We start from the raw sequence: 22,016 nt of genomic DNA on the forward strand, positions 1-22,016 counted from the left end.
CCAATTTTCAAAGTTATTTTCATCTTTAAGACTCTGTATCTCCTTTTCCAATTGGTTAACTTTTTTTTTCATAATCTTGGTTTTTCTTGGGTGGTTTTTATTTGAATTGATTTTTAAAAAATTTTTCCTCAATGTCTCTCATTCTATTTTTAACTTCTTTTTTGAGTTCTTCTATAAATTATTTCTGGGCAGAGAGTCATTCAACATTACTCTTAGGGGTAGAAGAATGTTTTTTACTTCAATGTCCTCTGAAAATGAATCCCGGGTCAGACATTATTAAGTGCATAAAGCTGGATTTCAATCTATAAAAATTTTCCTAATTCCTAAGCTCAATACTCTACTTTCTGCAAGTGACATCAGTGTAATAACTGTTTATTTTCTTGTATATTCACTAATCTTTTCCCAAGAATTGAAATGAAATTAATCATCTTTCTTTCTTTTTGAAAACCAAATCATTTACCATTCTCCAGTCTTTTATATTATCTCTCCATTTCTCTGTGTTTACCTAACCTTAATCACTGAATAAGCATTGTCTCAGTCAAACTGATTTCTTTTAAAGACCTTAGCTTAAAAAGACCAAGGTCTCCCACTGTATTAAAGATCATCTTCAGTCATCTTAATCTGGGTCTGATTACTGGACCCAGATAGTTCTGTGAAGCTGGTGACACTGCATGGCTCTTTCTCACTTAAAGACAATTAAGGCAAATGTTATAATGTTACCTTCTTAATATCAAGGTTATCTTCAAGAATGAAGGACAAACAACAACAAAACTATTTCTCTATCAGCTTTCAAATAGCATTGATAGTAATATAGCAATATTCACCAGTTCTTTCAGCTGTTCAGGATGTTGTTCATTTGATATGACAACTTTATTTTATCAATCAGCCAACAAATATTAAGCACTAAGGCTATAAAACAAGACAAAATACCACTAAGAAGATCATGTTCAAATGAGAGAACATTTCAGCAATCAAGTGTATATGAATATACAATGTAAATGGGAGATAATTTAAAGGGATAGTTTTAAAAGTAGGGAGTGAGTTGGTGTATGAGAGGTAGTACTAAAAAGTTCTCTTGTAGAAAGTAGGATTTAAGTTGAATCTTAAAAATAGCCAAGAGATAGATATGAGGAGGGGAATTCTAGACATGGGGTGGGGGGGGAAATCAAAATTGCAGGGCAGGAAAATGGAGTATCTTTATGAGAAATAAATGTGAAAGAAAAGATATAGAGGATGAAATCTGAATGGTGTAATGAGAAAGAAAAGAAAGGGAAGCTGATGCTAAATAGTTTTACTTTTTTCCATAAAGTCTGAGGTGAATTCCTCAGCTGAGAAAGTAAGAGTTAGTTTGAGGAAAGATGAGTCGATTCTGATAAAGTTAGGTCAGAAACTCTTATCTTCCTAATTCTCTTGGGTATTAACTCCCCACTTAGCCATTTTATTTATATATATTTCTGTCCTATTATTTCCATTCTAACAAGTATTCTCTATTTAGCAATCAATAAATATTCATTAAGTGCTTACTCTTTGTTCTTCACTGTGTTAAGCACCATCTAGACTTATGTCTTGCCACTGGGCTCAGAATACTTTGTGGGAGAGAAGGAAGCTGAAGATTTTGCACAGTTCTGCTTCACTTAAATCCAATTCATTTTCAAGTTGACATCTTTCTGATATCCTTGCTTCTTTTCTAGAACAAAGGAGAACAACAACCAGATTTGCAAAATAGCCTCCTAATTTAATTGTAATCTTTCTACAGTTATGTATTGATTGGAGGCCATGGAGCTGCCACATGACGAGCAGTCTCTATCTTATGAGAAGGCAGCTGCTTTGTTTGTCTTCTGGATTGCCTAAGCTGACAGCTGAGGAATGAGTCCATCCTGTCTGATGGAGAAGAGCAGAAATGATGTAGTCTGAGAACGGAGTAGTGTAGACTAGAAACCAGTGACATTATAAACTTATTAAAGCATAATGGTGATCAGGAATAAGGCAATAGGAGTAAATAAGGCAGTGACCAATAGGCCTTGAGCCTGATGAGGAACATCAGTCTGAAGAAAACTTTTCTCCATTCCCTAACTCTGGCTCTCCAGAAAGAAACCTATTTTCCATTTCAAATCCTCTTCTTTCTCTATCCTTTTCTGATTCAAAGGGGGAATATCTGGGTGGAGGGGAGAAAAGCCAGTTTTATCTCCAGGAGTATCTTACAACTAGTAAGCTGCTATTCTAAAGGAAAATGTTAGAATATGATGCTCTTAAGGGCAAGAGATAAAGGTTTATAATAAAGAAAAACTTATCTGGTAAAAATGAATATAATCCTACAGAGGAAAGAATAGATCTTTTTTTTTTTTTTTTTTTTTTTTTTTTTTTTTTTTTAAAGGGACTTTAAACATTTCCTGATGAAATGTCCAGAAAGGAGTAGACACTTTGGAATGGAAATGTAAGAGACAAGAGAAGTATAGAAAGGTACAGGCTTCTCATAAATTCAAAGGGATTATGTAAGAAATAGCTACTTACATGATTAATAGGGGGAGATGGAATAAGTGTGCTCTCAGGACTTTAATGCCTTCAAAGGTCAAAAGAGAAAATTAGCAAAGAGAATAAAAGTTAATTACCTTAGAACTAGGAGACTATACTCTGGAGGAAATGAGAATGAAACAGAACTCACAATATTACATCATAGGAATACATGAGATAATATACAAATAAGGAAGAAGGGATGGGGGATCAGGTGTTCCATGAAACTCATTTTCATCTGATTTCATCTTATCTTCAGTCCCAGGAAACTTTCCTTTGGGAAATCTCATTATGCTGCAAAGTTGAGTTAAACTTGGTATTCATACCTTATGAGGTCCAGAATTTCCAATTAAGGTGAGGGAAACAAGGAGTATATTTTCCCTATATCCCACCAGCTGCACTGCTTGTGAATTTTTTTGGACTTCTTTATCATACCATCCCTCCCACCCCCACCTTTCCTGTTTGTGCATTGTCTTCTCTTCTTCCATTAGATTGTAAAGTTCTTGAGATCAAGGATTTTTTTTTCCTTTTTCTTTGTATCCCTAGCACCTTGTACATTTATTGGCATATAATCCTATTTAAATAATGTTTATTGACTGATTTGGGGAAAGGAAGATTACAGATATTCATATATAATTCATATGTAGAAGTGATTTAATTTTTAACAGATATTAATAGGGGCCAAAAGATGGAAATGAGTATGGAATAGCATGTTACTTGGTCCCAGGAATTTAAGAGGAAAGGCAGAATAGAGAAAAGAAGAGTCATAAGTAAAATAAACTATAACAATGGAAGAGTTGGGGGAACTTGTGGAAGACATTAAAAGGAAAGAAGAAAAAGGAAAAAAAACTGATCTGGGATTGGTTAAGAGAAAGAGAAGAACAGTAGATGGAAACAGATTGCTTCACTTACTGATCATATGGCATTCAAATTACTTCTCTTTTACTACCTTATTTTTATTTCTAAATGGAGGACAAAGTACAAAGTATGAGAGAACAGATTATAGGAAAAATATAATTAAGACATAACCATGAATATGAATGGGAGAAACTTACCCATAAAATAGAAGAAGATAGCAAAATATGTTTTAGAAAGCAAAATTCAAGAATATGTAATTTATAAGTAACAGACTTGGAACATAAAGTTTTACACAGCATTAAAATGAGGGGCTGGAGTGGAATTTTTTATTCCTAATATGCATGTTAAATCATAATAAAGCAACAGTAAATATAACCAGGATAAAAAAAAGATAAACAGGGAAAGTATATTATGCTTCAAGAAACCACAGCTAAAGATTCAATGCATACATTTAAAATGATAGAATCTAAATATTTAAAGAAACATTAAATGAATTTCAGAGAAAAATAGCAAAACTATCAAAGTAGATGGAATATATCAATGTATCTCATTCAGACAGATAAATCTAGCAAAAACAGATAAACAAGAAAGAATTTAAGGACCTCAATAGAACTTTAGACAAATTAGAGATAAGAAATGCTTGGCAGTTACTAAATGAGAATAGAAATGAGTTTATATATTTCTTATCCTTAGCACCTGTGTAAAAAGCCGACTATGTTAGGGAACAAAAATAACTAAAATATGAAGGAGAAATACATTGTTGATTATAATGCAATAGTTATATGTAGTAAAAGACTTTAGAAGAACTAAAAATCAGACTAAATAACATTGTTAAAAGACTGGTAAGTCAAAGAACAAATTATAAAAATGATGGAAAATTTCATCAAAGAAAATATCAACATTCAGTTGAAACAAATTTTGTTGAAAAAGTTTTTAACATCATCCAAAATTCATTTTTGCTACAAAAGCATAGAGAGAGGTAACTGGACTTTTCCTTAATATAGCAAGTTGTACTTCTCTAAAATCAAAGCAAAAATTATATTAAAAAAGAGGATTATCCAATAAGATTAGATTTAAAACATGGGTGGCAATCATCATTTTTACTATTTAACATAGTGCTAAGAATGCAAGCTATAGTAATGATAATGCAAAATAAATTGAAAAGAGAGGCAAAGAGGAAATAAAACTGTCCCATTTTGCAGATGATATGATTCTTTATTTGGAAAAACACAAAAAATTAGCTGAACCAATTTGTATCAGCAAAATGTAGCACATAAATATATTCGCATAAAACATAAACATTTCTAATTTTAACCAACAAAACCCTTCAGAAAAAGACAAAGACATATTTCATTCAACATAACGAGAGAATGTATAAAGTACCAACTAAGACTAATACCTCACAAGAACTATAAGAATGTTCCTACAAACATTTACAGAAATAAAGACAGAACTAAATAATTGGAGAGCTATTGATGCTTGTGGAGTTTATATTTGTAGTATGGGAGTTCTCATTTGTTCTGTATAAAGGATAGTATGTTTCTGGTCTATAATTTTAACCCCTTGGTTGTGTCTTTCCTAGGTATCTTCTAGGTGCTAACTTTTTGCAGTATTCAATGGTACATACCCACTTTCCACTTTTCACAAAAATGTTTGTGATTTATGGGTGGCATTGACCTAATCTTGAAATGCTATCACAAATCCTTCCTTTTCTATAAGCAAATTTGCATTATTCAGCCATTTTGTTGGATGCATCTTTATTGACATAATTTTGGTTAAAGCTGAGTGAGTGCTATCAATGTATGTAAGGTATTTTGATTACACTGTTATGCTGCAAAGGGATCAATGAGAATACAGACTCTATTTCAGTAGCAGAAGCAACAACAGAGAAAATAAACAGCATTAGTGATGACACCTCATTAGGCATTGGAAGTGACTGTGGATCAAGGAGAAAAAAATGGTGAATTATATATTAGGCACATATGGTTTGAAGAGCAAATTATAACTGACCTCATAATTACCTTTTTGGTCTGATCATCTGGGATCCATCATATCCTGTTTTGTTTTTTGATTTTTTGATAACATAAACTTGCATAATATTGACTCATAGGTGACCTCTTTGCTGAAAAAAATTCAATAAGGGAGAAATAAACAGAAAGAAAAATTTTGCTATGTAGAGTCGAGTTGATTTTTTTTAACTAGACTTAGATGATTAAGGTTATAAGAAAAGAGTTTATGTGAAAAGCAATCAAGGCTAAACATGTTATTCAAGTCCTTGAATGTGACATGCTGGTTAGTGGGATTCTTTATTATAATTTAACAGGCTGAAAGATTTTCTATCACTATTTTATAAAATGGTGATTAATTCCAACCTAATTTTAAATACCCACTCTTGGCTTTCTGAAAGTGTAAAAGTGCACTCATATAAAACATAAATATATTATCTTAAAAAATTCTAGCTTATTAAAATGTTTGAAGTAAGTTGTCATTTTATTACAAAGCAACATAATTTTACAATAGGCAAGAGAGCAACAGACAAAAGTTCATCTAACTCCTTTCTCCTTTCAAAATAATAAAATTTTGTGTTTCATCACTTTAGTCAGCTTAGATTTAATTGGGTTAGAACTCCCTCATCTAAAGCAGATTATAACATATCTATGCCTTCTTGTGCCATGTACTTCTCCAAAGAAAAATGGAAGAAAGTCTCTAGTTCTTTTTAAAATTTTGTGGATGCTAAAACAGGTTGTCCATGTGACTTTATTTTCCTTTTTCTTCCCAATCTCTTGAAAACTGATTTCTAAATCAATTGAAATTGTTCTCTTCAAGGTTATGAATGATTTCTTCACTGTTAAAATTATTATCCTTATTTCAGGATAAGAATAATATTCTTTTTGATGTTTCTTTTTTGAAATCATCAATTATCCTCTCCTAAACTTTCTCATTTCCCTTGGATTCCTTCTAAGTATCACTCTTTCTCAGTCTGACAACTACATGTAGGAGTCCATTAGTGCTGCATCTGGAGGCTTCTGTCTCCATAATGTCTCCCCTGTGATCTTATAACTCTCAAATGTTCTATTTTTTATTTTTTTTCAGATTACCTCAAATTCCATCTAGCCTTGATCACCATCCTGAATCTTAGTCTGGTATTATCAGTAGATAATCAAATTATTTTTAACTCAAATGTACTTTATCTCTCATACTCAACATATCTAAATATAATACTACATGTGATATAATAATAAAATAATTTAGTCAACATATATATGTACACACATGTGTTTCTACATGTGCATATGTGTGCACACACACACATATAGCACTCAGTAAGTGTCAGGCACTATGATGTGTACTTGACAAATTATCTCACAATAATGTTGAAACACTGGTACTTTTATTGGCCTTATTTTATGGTTGAAAAAACTGGAATAAATAGCAATTAAGTAGAAATTAAGTTCACACAGACAGTAAGGTCGTATTTGAACTCAGGTTCTTCTGATTTTAGACTTATCCTCAAAGCACCATGCCATTTAGAGCCTCCTTATCCATGTTCCAAATTTTTATTTTTATTAATGGTACTATAATCTTTTTATTTGTCCAGATGAATTCCAGATAATTACTTCTACCTTTATAATATTTCTTACATCTATGATTCTTTCTCTTCACTCATATAGCCTTTATCTTAGTGTAAGGTACGGAGAATCTTTGTGCTATAATTGGGTTAATTCCTTTTACTGGGAATTCTGGGATTTCTAGTCACATGAAGAAAAAGAAACTACTGCAACACTTAAAGAGGGGCAAGGGGCTTTGGATCTAGGAATTTTGAAACAAGAAATCTATGATGGTACAGAGGTAGGAGAAGCAGTTCTTTGAAAAGAGAGATGATGGACCCCAAAACAGTGTGAAAATCTTTATTCCCTGAGTTCAGTTTAAAAGAATTTATAACTATGACTTAAAAAAAAACCTCTTTTTGTCTTATACCCATTCCATAAAATAGCAAAAAATGTGATTTGCACAGACTAAGAGCCATTTTGCTCTTTGCCTAGAAGGTAAACTCCTTGTTATAACCAGGCTAGGTTATGTTTACTTAGTGTTGATGTTCTACAGTCATTTTTCAGTCATGTTCAACTCTTTGTGACACTTTGGGTTTTCTTGACAAAAATACTGGAGTGGCTTGTCATTCCCTTCTCCAGCCCATTTTACAGATGACAAAAATGAGGCAAAAACAAAAGATTTAATGACTTGCCCAGTATCACATATATGTGATACTGTATGCTTTTGAGGCCAGATTTTAATTCAGGAATATGAGTCTTCCAGACTTCAGAATATGCTATATGCACTATGGCACCATCTAGGTTGGAATCCTCTTGCAAAACTTCATCCTCCAATTTGAAGAGGAAGGAAGAGGTAGAGTTAGGGACCAAAATAAAGGTTATAACTCTGGCCACATAAGGTGAGGAGAAATATTTGGCCTAGGAAGAATTTCAAACAAAAGAGCAAACGTTTCAGCTGACTTTATATTCAATAGCAGCACCTGATGGTGATACTATTCTAAACAAGAAGTGATATAGATTGCAGGGCTTCTTAAATTTTTTTCCATTTGTTACCCATTTTTGCCTGAGAAATTTTTATGTGATCCTGAGTACATAGCTACATAGAATAGGTATACTAATGAAACATTTACTGAAAATAAATCATGAAAACATTTATTTAAAAATTTACTATTTATTAAAGATGAAAGCAAATTTTCATGCTAAGAAGATGGATGCTTGTTTATTTTTACATAACGAATTAAATATTGGTGGAGTATTTGATACTGCAGGAGTTAGAGAATTAGGGAGTCTTTTACTGTTGCCAAATTTTTTGTGACCTCCATAATCAGTTATGTAATCCTATATGAGGTTGTAAAAACAGTTTAAGAAGCCAGGACTTAGACTATAATTTGGTTTTCCTGTTTCCAGTCCCTTTGTTCTTCAATCTGTCTTCCCAAAGGCTGCCACATTGATATTCCTCAAATACCAATTGACCACTTTGGTTTCCCTGCTCAGAAATTCAAGGATTTCCTGTTGCCTTTGGGATAAAAGTATAAATTCTCAGACTGATACTTAAAGTCCTATTCAATCTTCCCACTGACATTTCCAATATTATTTCCTATTACTTTTCTTCACATAGTCTACATCCAGCAATACTAGCATGCAATTATTTTTCCTTTCTGAAGGTATTGCATCTTTTCTGATTCTGTGCTTAGAGGTTTTAATGACCATTTTCTCTTTTAAAACTGAATGCCAGAAAAACCTTAAAAGATGTGAAGGTCTCTTTTTTCTTCTTTTCCTCTCTCACCTGTTCTGACCAGTCCCTGATAATATTAAGTATAATCATCACCAGTGAAGAGAGTCTCATACAACTGGCCCTTTGAGCCAAATACTACACATTTAACCATTTAAAATTAAGTATCTTTTTTTCTAAGAGAAGTCTATTTCAAACACATAGAAAAGCCACAGAACAAACATTTCTCCCCATCTCTTTACCACCTCAAGGTGGTATTCTTTATAGGAGAATAGATTCAAAACTTAGCTTACTTTATATATATATATATATATATGTATGTGTGTGTGTGTGTGTATCTATCTATCTATATATATCTATATATACATTATTGGTCCACCAAATCCAAGCCAAATGAATCCTTATTTGAGAATATGTTAGTCTGGATTAAGGAAGACATTCTTGAGGATCATTCCTTGTTCTACTTGGCATCAAGTACTCCAGAGCACTGGGAAGCAAAATTCCTTACAGATATCTTGAAACAATTGCTAGATTGTTCCATTCAGTCATTAGATTGTGAGATCCTTATTAGGTTGTGAATTCTTGGGAACAAGGACTTTTTGTAATTTTTTACACTCCTTTTTTGTATCCTTAAATTTTAATACAGTAAATGGTGCATGTCAGAACTTAATAAATACATATTGACTGAGTAACTTGCTGACTACAACTAATAAGTTTGAAGAAACTCTGTTCCCTTTATTTAAAATCAAAAAGAACAAATGAAAAGGCTGTATGATGACTTCTCAGAAAGAAGATACTAAAATGTCTTTCCTTATAGCATAATCTTTTATCAGATATTATGAGCAAAAAATTACTAAATGAAGTGAAAAGAGATATATCTGTTATCTGCAATTTTAATGGTCATATGGATAACATAAGCTCAAGCACAGATAATTAGAAAATCGCCACTGAATAACTCTTTCCACATTTCCATGTAGACAACTAATCTAGAATATGGCCACCCACTCAGAATACATCTTATTGTATTTACATTTATTTAATGCCCATATCCCCATCTTCTCAATAATAATAGTATGAGATACTTTAACAAAATCATATCAATAACATTTCCATCATATGTTGTTGTTCAGTTATTTTAGTCATATTCTACTCTGTGCCTCCATTTGGGGTTTTCTTGGTAAAGATAGTGAAGTGGCTTGCCATTTTCTTCTCCAGCTCATTTTAAAAAATGAGGAAACTAAAGCAAAAAGGTTACACAGCTAGTAAGTATAAATATAAATATAAATTAATGAACTCTTTTTCCTTTCTGTTATGATCTCACACATCTCAGGCCAATATCCTGTCCATTCTTCTATTTTTTTCCTCCCAATAAATAGTGTTTATTTATTGTCCTTAGTTTCTTATCTTCTAAAAGAAGCCTTTCCCAAACTCTCTTAAATCTAGTACTTTCCCTCTCTTTACTGTTTATCCAGTATATAGCTTGTTTGTGCTAATTTCTTTCTATATTGTATCCTCCCAACCTCCATGGCACTATAATTTCCTTGAAGGGAGGGAATTTTTTGGTTTATTTGTTTTTATTGTTTCTCCTTAGCACAGTGCCTGGTATGTTCAGTTGTGTCCACTCTACATGACTCTATGGGCTTTTGTCTATTAGATTTTCTTGGCAAAGACACTGGAGTGGTTTGCCATTTCCTTCTCCAGTATGCTTTATATATTTTACAGAGGAGAAACTGAGGCATGTAGGAGTTAAATGATCTGCCCAGGTTCACACAGCTAGTAAGTGTCTGAGGTTAGATTTGACCTCAGTTCTTTCTTATTCCAAACTGGTGTTCTATCCACTGCACCATCTAGCTGCTTGGTACTTAATAAATAAATATTTATTGATTGACTAATTCAATGTCTTGAATTCATATTCTGTAAAGAAGGTAATACCTTTTTATTGTTGCTTTCAGGTCGACAAATAATTGCCTCAGTATTCATGAACAAAAAATTACCAAATTTAATTAATTACCAAAAAAAATTTACTTTTATTTTTCTTCTCTCTTTTAGATCCCTATTGGATTTCTCATTTTCTATGAATTTTTTATATCATTTTTTTGGAGAATGAGAAGTTTTTTCCTCTTCATAGTCCCTGTTTCTCTATTCTTCTGAAAAGGTCTTTGAACTATGTAAAAACTAATTATACAGCTGTCTTTTCCCTTCCCTTTCTTCTCTGGGTTAAAATTTTTACTCTCTATCATTCTGATGAGTCAAGTCTCCTTTTCTTTCTTTCAGATATAATTTTCACTCCATTAAACATTGTAGACTAGATTCAGTAAGCTCTTCATTATTATTGAAGTTTTTATTCTTATTACCTTTTACTTCTTGTGAATAATTATATTTCAAACCTAAACTGCAGGTAAAAATACAATTAATTATTTTGCATTTTAATAATTTGACAACTCATTCAGATTATTTTCTTTGTTTCAACAACTCCACAGCTATCCATCCACCATCAATCCACCTTAGTTATTTAGTTATTGGTATAATCTTTCTATTTATCTTTTATTAATCTTGCCTTGTCTTTCCAAGTTTTACTTATTTCAGGTATACTCTGTAATTTTTCTTGATTTTTCTTTAATTTTTTATATCCTTAATTTTCCTTTTCCTGCTTTTTCAACCCAGAACTAGAAACAAAATTAGCATCCAGGCCTGGAGATTATTTGCTTTTAAATATTCTTCAATATCTCTCAGATTTTCCTCAATCCAAATTTTGCCAAATTTCTCTCCCTGAAGTCAACCTTTGAACTGCATTATTTTTACAAAACTTATCACTGACAAGATTGCCTTGTCCTTATTGAGATAAAGACTTTTCCTTTTTCTTCTCTCCCAGGAGCTTCAACTGTCAAGATAACAGTTGATGACAATTTGGTAATTTAGATTCTTAGTTATTTGGGTGCACTGAGATACTATTACATGGCTTGTTAAAGATCATACCATCAAGTTGTGTTAGAAAAAGCAGGATATGAACCCAGTGCTTTCCTAAGCTTGAGATCAGCTTTACTTACTATGACATTTTTGCATTTTTGTATAGTAGATATTTAAATACTCGTTGAATTTTTGAATTGAGTGACCAGTAGTTCCTTTTTTCAAATTTTTAAACAAACTACAATGGCTTTCTATTGCTTCCAGAAACAAATACACAATTCTCTGCATGGCCTTCAAAGCCCTTCATAGTTTAGCCTCCTCCTGCTTATTCCCTGCTACCTTGTTTCCTTGATCAAGTAAAACTAGCTTACTGCCTGTTTTACAGAACAAAACATTTCATGTCTTGGCTCTGGGCATTTTTCTCTAATTGTTCATCATCTTTACTTATAAGGCTATTCCTCCTTCACTCCAACTATTTATCTTCCTGGCTTCCTTTAAGAAGAAAGAAATGGGAATCTTTGAAAATTCTTAAGAAAGGAAATGATATGGACAAATTTGAGTTTTATTAAAAAAATCAGTTGTTTTGAGTTGATAAGATCACTGTGGGAGAGAATTCATTTTTCACTTGAAGACTACATTTGCTAAATTTCTTTAAAACTTTTAGCTTGAGGGAAAAAAAGTATTCCAGGAGTTCGAAAATATGGATGCTAATTGAGTTTTGTTGTTAGCACTTTGGACAAGTCATTGTTCAGGTTTTTTTTTTTTTTCTACTATAGGTCTAGTTCTATAATTCTTTCATTTTATTTTGGAATTCAGATCAAGAGTCTGAATTGGAGTTCAAAGACATGAGTTTGAATTTCAGCTCTATTATTTACTATTTAATCTCTTTGTATTTCAATTTTCTCATCTACTAAATGAGAGAATGAGACTGATAAGGTTAGTGGCACACAGGTTCTTCATGAAAGAATTTCATGAAATCCCAAATATTAATAGGCAAAAATGAAAGTTTATTATTGGATAGGAAACCAGTTTTGCTAAGAGACTGACTTCTTTAATAGCAAAGTCCTATTAGGGAAATGGAGTCTGACACTGAGAGGAGAATGCCTTCTCAGAGGGCAGGATCATAGAAGCAGAACAACCTGCTTTGGACCTTCTGCAAGGTCTATTTAGGGAAATGGAGGCTGACACTGAGAAGAGAATGTCTTCTCAGTGGGCAGGATCCTAGCAAGCTGCTTTGCACCTTCTGCAAAGACTAAGTTCAGAAACTGCCCTTTAAAAGGAGTCTTGAGGCTTCAGGTTGAAAAGGAAGCCAAGGTTTCTAGGCCTAGATGCTTATCAGTATCCATCCCAGATCTCCGTTTAGAATTAAAACACTTCAAAGGGGTGCTTTTTGACTAGGATTTCTAATTGAATCAAAGGGTCTGGTATCCCTGAAAAATAACTTATCTAGGGAGAGACTCCAAAAGGGATCATAGATCAAAAGGGAACATAATTTCTGAGTAATAATCTTAAAAGGAAGTTTCAGTAAAGGGAACACAGTTTCAGAAAAGGGAAGACAATTTTCCTCCCCCCTTCGACTACATTATCTATCTCTAAAGTTTTCAAATCCATATTTGATGATGTTATTATTTTATGTTCATGACTTACCTGAATATTTTTAATATAGCTTAATAATTGCAATGTATTTTCTTCTTTAATAGATTCTTCTAAAAAATCCAAGTCATGAACAGTTATTATATAATGCTAAAATTATAGGTTGGGATGCAGTGGATTTTTCATTACAGGAAGAATATAGACATCATATAATAACTATTGCTTCAAGGTAAGGGACTTTTTCTTTGGCTTTAATAAAAACTAATACTAGAGTTTTAATATGGAACATATGTATGTATTTAAAATTTGATTTGTTTTTGGAGATACATATTATCATGCTTTAATTTAAACATTAATTTTTCAGAGTACACATATGTAATGTTTTTAAAGGCTAGTTTGCCAAAACAAATATATCTTCCTTTTATGTAATTAATTTTACATATGTATAATCATCATTAATGTTAGGAAACAAGAATTTGTTAAAAAAAAAAAACACAACTATTATGTTCCAGGTATCATGCTAAGCCCTTTACAAATATTATCTCATTTTACTCCCACAATAAATATGGGAAAACTCCCATTTCATAGTTAAGGAAATTGAGACCGACAAAGGTTATATGCATTTTCTAAACTCACATAGCTAGTAAGCATATGAGGCTAGATTTGACCTCAGGTTTTTCTGACAGAAGGTCTAACTATCTATGTATTGTACCTCTATTTGCCTTCATTTGATTTATTTGTTTTTGTCAAATTCTTTGTATTTCATACCTCTGACTATATAGCTTTATCAGTTTTATGTGGTAAAAACACCAATAAGTATACTGCCTCAAGTGGTTAGAAAGGCATTTTTTAAAACTTTGAGAGTCTTAAATGGTATTTCTCTGTGGCCCCATTGAGAACAAAAAATTCTCATTTGATCAGAAATTTGGGAACAATAATATTAAATATACTTACATACCAGCATAATTTTCTAATTTCACAATGTGAATGAATATTTATTCAAGTAAGAAATTCATTGTCAGTCATGGTTTTTTAATACACACTAATACAAATAGTTTTTTCCTTTACAAAGAGAAAATATTTTTGTTCACTTGTTTTAATTTGTGCCTGAATCTTTGTAACCCCATTTGGGGTTTTATTGGTAGAAGAACTAGAATAGTTTTCCATTTCCTTCTCCAAATCATTTTACAGATGAGAAAACTGAAACAAACAGGAATTATGATTTGCTTAGGGTAGGGCAATGCAAATAGAATTTGAGCCCAGATTTGAAAGGAGAAAGATGAGTCTTCTTGACTCCAAGTCTGGCATTCTATTCACTGAACAACTTAGTTGCCCCAAGAACACCTGACAATGATGAATTTTCAAATTTGACCTTATGGTATCTAAAATTGAACCTTCAATTATATTACTCTTGGGATCTCCTTCAGAAGGGGATCATTGGATTTTTTCAATTTCTATTTTACCTTCTGGTTCTAGAATATCAGCACAGTTTTTCTTAATTTCTTGAAAGATTTTTTTTTTTCAAGGTTCTTTTTTTCTATCATAATTTTCAGGTAGACCTGTAATTTTTAAACGATTTCTCCTGGATTTTTTTTCAGGTTAGTTGTTTTTCCAATAGATATTTCACATTGTTTTCTATTTTTTTTTATTTTGTGGTTTTGTTTTATTTGTTTATTGATTTCTCATAAAGTCGTTGGCTCCCATTTGCTCAATTCTAATTTTCAAGGAATTATTTTCTTCAGTGAGCTTTTGTAACTCCTTGCCCATCTGGCTAATTTTGCTTTTTAAGGAATTCTTTTCTTTATTAGCTTTTTCTATTTCCTTTTTTACTATTCCATTCTCTTCCTAATTTTTCCTCTATCTTTTTTACTTGATTTTCAAAATCCCTTCTGAACTCTTCCATGGCTTGAGACAAATTCTTACTTTTCTTGGAGGCTTTAATTATAGGATCTTTGATTTTTATTATCCTTTTCTGAGTGTCTGTTTTGATCTTATCACCAGATTAACTTTCTGTGGTCAGAATCTTTTTCTGTTGTCTCCTCATTTTCTCAGCCATTACTCAGCTTTTAACTCTTTGTTAAACTAGGGTTCTGCTTCCAAGGTGGAAAGTTCATTGTCCCAAGCTTCAGGCGTTTTATGTGGATGTTTTCAGAGATCCTTCTTAAGGACCTGATCACAAGCCTTCCTTTCTGCCCTGTTAGGAGTATCCCCGCTCTTCTATGGCTGTAAGTTCTAGTGTGCTAAAGCAGCAGAGTCCTTCCTCAGGGTTAGTAAAGAGATTTCTTGTGAGCTGAGGCCTCCAGAAGTCTCATTTCCATTCCTGGTTATTCAAGGCCCTCTCTCCTTAGTTGAGACAAATTTTTCCTGCTGACCTTTCAGGTTGCTTTTGGTACCTTTGGTCTGAGAGGTCTGAAAACCCCCAGTGATGCTGGTGATTCAGGGACTGAAGGCCCCTTCCTGCTTTGCTGGTGTGGGGACTGGCTCTGGGGCTGAGGTTAGGGCTGTGCTGGACTCCCATTCTGGTGCCATAGAATTTTTCTGCTAACATTCTAAGATGTATTTGGCTAAACAATGGCTCTACTCTGTTTTTTTTTTTTTTTTTCTGGGTTCCAATGCTTTGTGAAATTTGTTTAGAGTCATTATTAAAAGTAATTTAGATGGGTTTGGTCGAGAGTTGGCCTTTATTCCACTATCTTGGCTCTATCTCCCTTATCTTACTCTATTAATCGAGATTATGTTCTCTATATTTGGAATCAGTTAATTTCATAAATAATATTATAAAAAATTTGTAGGATGAGCCACCCTTTTGTAAAATCACAGCCTGTGAACTACTTTTCTCTTCCTTATTTCCTTTATACCAGAGAAATCAGAGAACCCTTCACTTCAAAGCAATGACATCCAATATAGATAGCAATTAAAATATTTCCATACCTATGTGGGCACACTATTGCTCACCTTACCAACTTCAACTTAACCATGTTACCTAAGGAAGAGAGAACATGTAAGAATGGACATATAAGAAATAGACAGCTAGTGAAAATCACTGACCAAGGCTGGAGGAACAGGATAAACATCACTCATTTATTTTGTCTCTCCCTATTTTCACATAGTGCTGTTATTTTAGAACCTTATCCTAACATTATATGAGCAATTTGTGATGTAGATAATTGTGATACTTCAGTAACTAAATCTTCTTGAATGAATTTCAAGGAGCGATTTCTTTTTAATGATTTTTTTCTCTATAATAGTGAAGTTCTAGTACATTTGATAAGCTATGTTATCTTCAGATAGTGTTGTGTCAGAAAACAAAATGTCAAATGAAGATGGTAGAAAACAATGTATTTTTAGTTGGTGAAAATATATTTAAATGTGAATATCATAACATACAGAAGTGTAAAAGCAGTTAAAGAAAGCATTAGATGTGGAGTTGAAAAATGTGGTTTTTGATTCCTGGCATCAGTACTTGAAAGCTATGTTATCTGGGGAAATTATTCCCCTATCATGAATGAAGGTGCTTAAAAATGCTTGTAATCTATACCTATTTAGTCCTGTTAATTTTAGGTAAATTGGCTCATCTTACATGAGTCAATTCAACTTTCTGGGCTTGAGATCCTTTATATAGGAAATGGGGAGTTGGATGACATTATCTGTAAGGTTCGTGATAATACTCAGTCCTTTGAAAACATTTTTAATATGTTTGAATGAGAACATTCAAATTGTGCTTTCTTAAGAAGCAGAAAATTCGAAATGTTTTCTCTAAAATGTTTTCTCTAAAAGTATAATTCTAGTTTCCATATAATCAGGTAATTACCTTTTAAATATTAAAGATGTAAAAAATCAGCTGTGATTTTATAAGTCTAATGATAATCAATTATTGATTGGGAATAAGAGAACTTTAGTTTTTTCTTTTATTAACTTTATGAAGCATCTGAGAAAATTTCATTCTGAAAATCCCAATGATCTGTAAAAAACGTCTTATGGTTAAAAAAAAAAAGCTTGTGGGAAGATGTGGTTAGATTTATGTGTGATAGTCCAAAACTGTGCAGGCAATAGAAAAGAAGCAAGATTCACATATTTATCCCTATATGTATGTATAAGACATGAAAAATGTCAGAAAAAATATCAATAAGAATTCACAGTTACATAGTGCTTATGCTTTACTACTTGTCTTCTTTGAATTATTTTCTATGAATTTTGCTTTATCTGATTGTACCATATTTATCTCTTATTTGTTACTAAGCTATAAACTTTTATATTATTTAATGACTCAATGTCTCTAGTACTTTGCATAGTGTTATAGTACACATAATTCAATGGTAAAAATATAATCAGTACCAAATAAATATTCATTGATTTTTTTATCCTAAATTTCTTCTTCTTTTTTTTAATCTTGTAAACCAGAGATAAAGTTTATATTAATGTGCTATTTACTAGTCGCTTTTTACATCCTGCTGAAGCTATACTGATGTTAATTTCCAAAACTAAAAATGGCAGCAAAGGTACTACAATTACTTTTGCTCTAAAGGCTGAAGTTACTAATTTTAAAGCTATGGTAAGTAACTTTTGTGCATGTTGTTGATTAAGATTATTTAATGTAAGATTGTATTTATATCTTTATTATCTCTCATAAACATAGAAAGTAAAAATTTGTTTCCTCTTCTGTTATATAGTAAATTATAAATTATATATAATATATATGTGTATATATATATAATATGGATATTATGTACTTATAGCTATGTATAAGATTCCTTCTATTATAATCTCTTATCTTTGTTCTTCTAACTGTTCATTCCTATGCTGTTCTCCCTCCCTATAGGAATGAGTTTCCAAAGATATAATGTGAGACAAGGAAAATAGATCCATTATAGCAACTTTTCCTTTGTGGATAACTTTTAAAAATTTTTATTTATTTATGTATTTGATGTAACACAGAACAATAATATCAATTCTACATATTAAGAAATTATAGTAGAAATAGTTTATTATTGCTATTATCATAGGCATTAATTTTACCCATTTTAACAATAAAATGTCTTGAAAAGAAAATGGGGAAAATATAAGTAAATATTGCACTTTTAAATTATTTCACATATGTTTTGATAGCTTTTTTATGGTTGCCTAGGTCAAATTTTATAATTCAACATATTATTTTTGGTTTTATTTATAACTATGATTTTTATATACACTTTGCTCCAGGAAATTATAACCTGCAAAACACCATGTTATGAATGGAAAAAAATTTTTGTGAAAGTTAAAAATCCTTTTCAAACAGATGGAGAATTCAGGTAAATGATGTTTGTATTTTGGCATTACTAACATCAAAGAGTTCTTGGATCTCAATGCTTTACAAAATTAAACAATTTTATTTGACTATTTAAAATGACTAAACTTGAGGTTAAATATAAAGGTGTTTTCATTTTAAATTTATAAAAAAATTTATATGTAATAATCTGTGAATTATTATAGTAAATAAATATAAATAAACTTTACTTGGAATTCATAGCACTATATTACATCTTTGATCAAATGGAGTTTATAAAACCTTTTTTCCCTTCATTTGATCCAGCATACTCCCAAAAAGAAACAAAGCCATGCTAATTATTTGAGTTTTTCTCCCTAAATCTTCATCTCACTAGTTATATTACAAAATTGAAATATTATGCAAATCATAAAGTAGACTTTTGCCGCAGGCTTACATTACTCTCAATTACTGTATGCCCCACTTTCACTGTATATTTATTTCTCTTGAGACAAGGATAATTTAGGGGAATTAAAGATGAAAGAATAGAATCTAACTGGATTGAATATGACTTTTTAGGACATTTAAAAAAGGAAAAATTATTTCTTTAATATTTTCTCTCTTTAATATTTAAAAAATGGTATCATCTGGGAAAGCAGTGTTAAATATTTGAGAATGAATGAATACTTCACCTTGAATCTAATTTTTTTTTATGTAATCCATATTCCCTTAGATTTAGAAATATTCTTTATAAAAATATATGAAATGAAAACATGCTTGTTATTTTAATATTTGATAGCTTCCCTTTCTATCTTCTCTTATATGCTAATCCTTTGTCAGTTTCAAGACAGTCACATAAGTAAAATTACCAGATATATTAATAATTCCTGATAACTTTAAAAAAATTTATACCTGCAGTAAAAATATTGCCTCAAAATTTTTGCTTCCAATTCTCATGGTGCAGAAGAATTATTATACTGTTCAAGCTATGTAATCAAGTGTAGAAACCAAAGAACACTGAAAAAATGGATGAAATAGGCAGATCTATAAACAGCTAGAGAAAACAAATTATTTCAGACAGCCCAAATGGCTAGCTGTAGTTCTTAGAAAGAAAGAAAACAGAATGAATAATGTAAAGTCTTACTTTCCCTTGTGTGATGTCTCACAGGGAGCCTTTAAGTAAGTTACTGGAGGGAATTACATTTTTGTGCATTTTTAAAATCCTGAGAATGTTTTTATTGTGCTTATGATTCTTGAATAGAAAAATTTTAAAGTTAAGAGAATGTATAGAGATTTAAAAACTGATTAATGGTATTTACATTTAGACTGGTTATAATTTGAATTTAAGGGAAGCTAGGTAACACAATGTATAGAGTGCCAAGCCTGGAGTCAGGAAGACTCATCTTGCTGAGTTCAAATCCAATCTTAGACAATTACTGTGTGATCTTGGACAAGCCACTTAATCCTGTTTGCCTCAGTTTCCTTATCTATAAAATGAGATAGTGAAGGAAATGGCAACTCATTGCAGTATCTTTGCCAAGAAAATCTCAAAGGGGGTCATGAAGAGTCAGACATAACTGAAAAAAAATGTCAAACATAAACGATTTGAAGTTAATATTATAAAATCGGTTAAACTATTTTAAATTTTTTACTTACACATATAAATGGACACGAGTTATTACTACGAACAATACTAGTTTAATTGTACTTTTAAATGTGAAAGAATGGTACTTGTGTAGACCTGAAGAAATCACAGATCTGGATAATAAAACAAAGATAAATCTGAAATATCTATCTCACAATGTTGTTTCAAATTTTAAAGTGCTTTGTAAATGAGTTGTTATTTTTAGAAATATGTAATAGTAATGTTGACAGGGGAATGTCAAAATTCCTTGTACATAGTAGGCATTTAATAACTGTTGATTGATAGGCATTTGATGTGGGGGTGGTTATTAGGGAGCTTGTTTCCTGGCAATGTGTATAAATTAAGTTTGTATAGCATGTTTAGACATGTATAATTTGTTCTGGTTGTTTGATAATCACATGAATGGAAACAACTTCTGTTCTTAGATGCATTTTTGGAATATGAATTGGGATAATCTTCTAAAAGTTTTAGTTAGCTTCAGCCTCTTTTCTCTTGGTGGTTTTTGCTCTTGATTTTATTCCTTCGCTTATAGCATCCAGTTAAGAAATAATATTGAGGTGTTACATTTCCTATCTGGGAGGCAAACTAAGACCTTCTAAAGTTGCTTATTTTGGATATGCAGACTAGAAGCAGTTATGTACTATGTGCCAGGCATTGCTAAGTACAATTCTATTATACTTCTATTATATATTTCTAAAAGTAGTTAACATTTGCATGGAACTTTAAAATTTTCAACAACCTTATGAGATACATGGTTCAGATTTGTCTTTATTTTATTGTCTAGCCCTATATAAGGAACTCTCAGTGTGGAAAAAAAAATACTTGAACAATTGTTTCTTATATTAATTTATTGTATTAGATAGTTGCTATAGTGTTTTGTTCATGGTTATATAGCAGTTGGTGAACAGGATATAGAGTCCTGGACTCCTAACATAGCTTTTTCTAATATGCTTTTCTGAGACAATCTCATATAAAAGGAGATAAGTTATTAACAGACTGAATTCTAGAACTCAGATCTTGTCTACCAAATATATTATTCTTTTCATTAGATGATACTTGTCTAAGTCAGCAAAAAAAAAAATAACAATCAATTTAGGTGTATAATTTTATTATTTTTTTCTTATACAAGTGCTCTTCTTCTTGCTTGTTCCTTTTATATTCTGTGCATTTCATGAAATAATGCATAAATTATAGACTGTTAAAATGTTAAGAATCAGAAAGAATTGTCAAAGTCTCTTAATCTAACTTTTACTGAAAATATCTTGTCTCATATTCACCACATTTCTGAGGTTGTTGATGATATTGAACATTTAGTCTCAGTTTCTTGTTCTAGGAACAGTGCAGTGTTAGGAAATATTTTGGGAAGCAATAAATTTCACTTCAATGAATTCTAATTTGTTTAACAAAAAAGGTTCTTTCTAATATTGAGCTCAAATCTGCCTTCTTATAGCATACACATACATTGTTCCTAGTTCTTTCCTCAGTGAAAAAGCACAAGTCAAAGGACTTTTCATTTCCATATGAATTAGATTTATAGATTTGGAACAGGAAGGAATCAAGTTTATCTCCTACATTTTATCTATTAGATCTTTTCCTGTAGTTCTTTAATGCTTTATTTAATTCTTTTCAGGGTTTTATCATGTTTTTCTCTCCTCTTCTTCCTTCTCTGCCTATTGTCCCTCATGTTCTTTTTATTATTCTTCATCCTGTCATGACCATTAATTAGATCCATAATTATATCTTCTTCTATACTCCTTTGTTGGTTATTTCATCAGCATATGTGGGTTCAATTTAGATAATTCTTGTCTCTATCTAGCCAGCTCTGGTTTCTTTCCTAAGATATAGTCACATATGTCCAACTGCCCCATGGATATTTCAAACTGAATAGCCAGTGACATCTCAAACTAAATATGTTCATAAGACTATTTACTATCATTTCATTCAAACCCTCCTGTCTTCTAAACATCGTTATTTCTA

General features: G+C 31.5%; 1 protein-coding gene across 1 annotated transcript in view; it reads left to right on the forward strand.

Annotated features, from left to right (window-relative positions):
* Positions 1-22,016, forward strand: part of CFAP47 (cilia and flagella associated protein 47) — a 759,462-nt gene that overhangs the window by 289,932 nt on the left and 447,514 nt on the right. The window contains exons 37-39 of the mRNA XM_031959439.1: positions 13,260-13,381; positions 17,554-17,704; positions 18,352-18,440. Of these exons, the coding sequence (XP_031815299.1) occupies positions 13,260-13,381; positions 17,554-17,704; positions 18,352-18,440 (362 nt within the window). The remainder of the gene's footprint in view (positions 1-13,259; positions 13,382-17,553; positions 17,705-18,351; positions 18,441-22,016) is intronic.

Source organism: Sarcophilus harrisii, chromosome 3 (assembly GCF_902635505.1).
Source record: "Sarcophilus harrisii chromosome 3, mSarHar1.11, whole genome shotgun sequence".
NCBI classification, from domain to species: domain Eukaryota; kingdom Metazoa; phylum Chordata; class Mammalia; order Dasyuromorphia; family Dasyuridae; genus Sarcophilus; species Sarcophilus harrisii.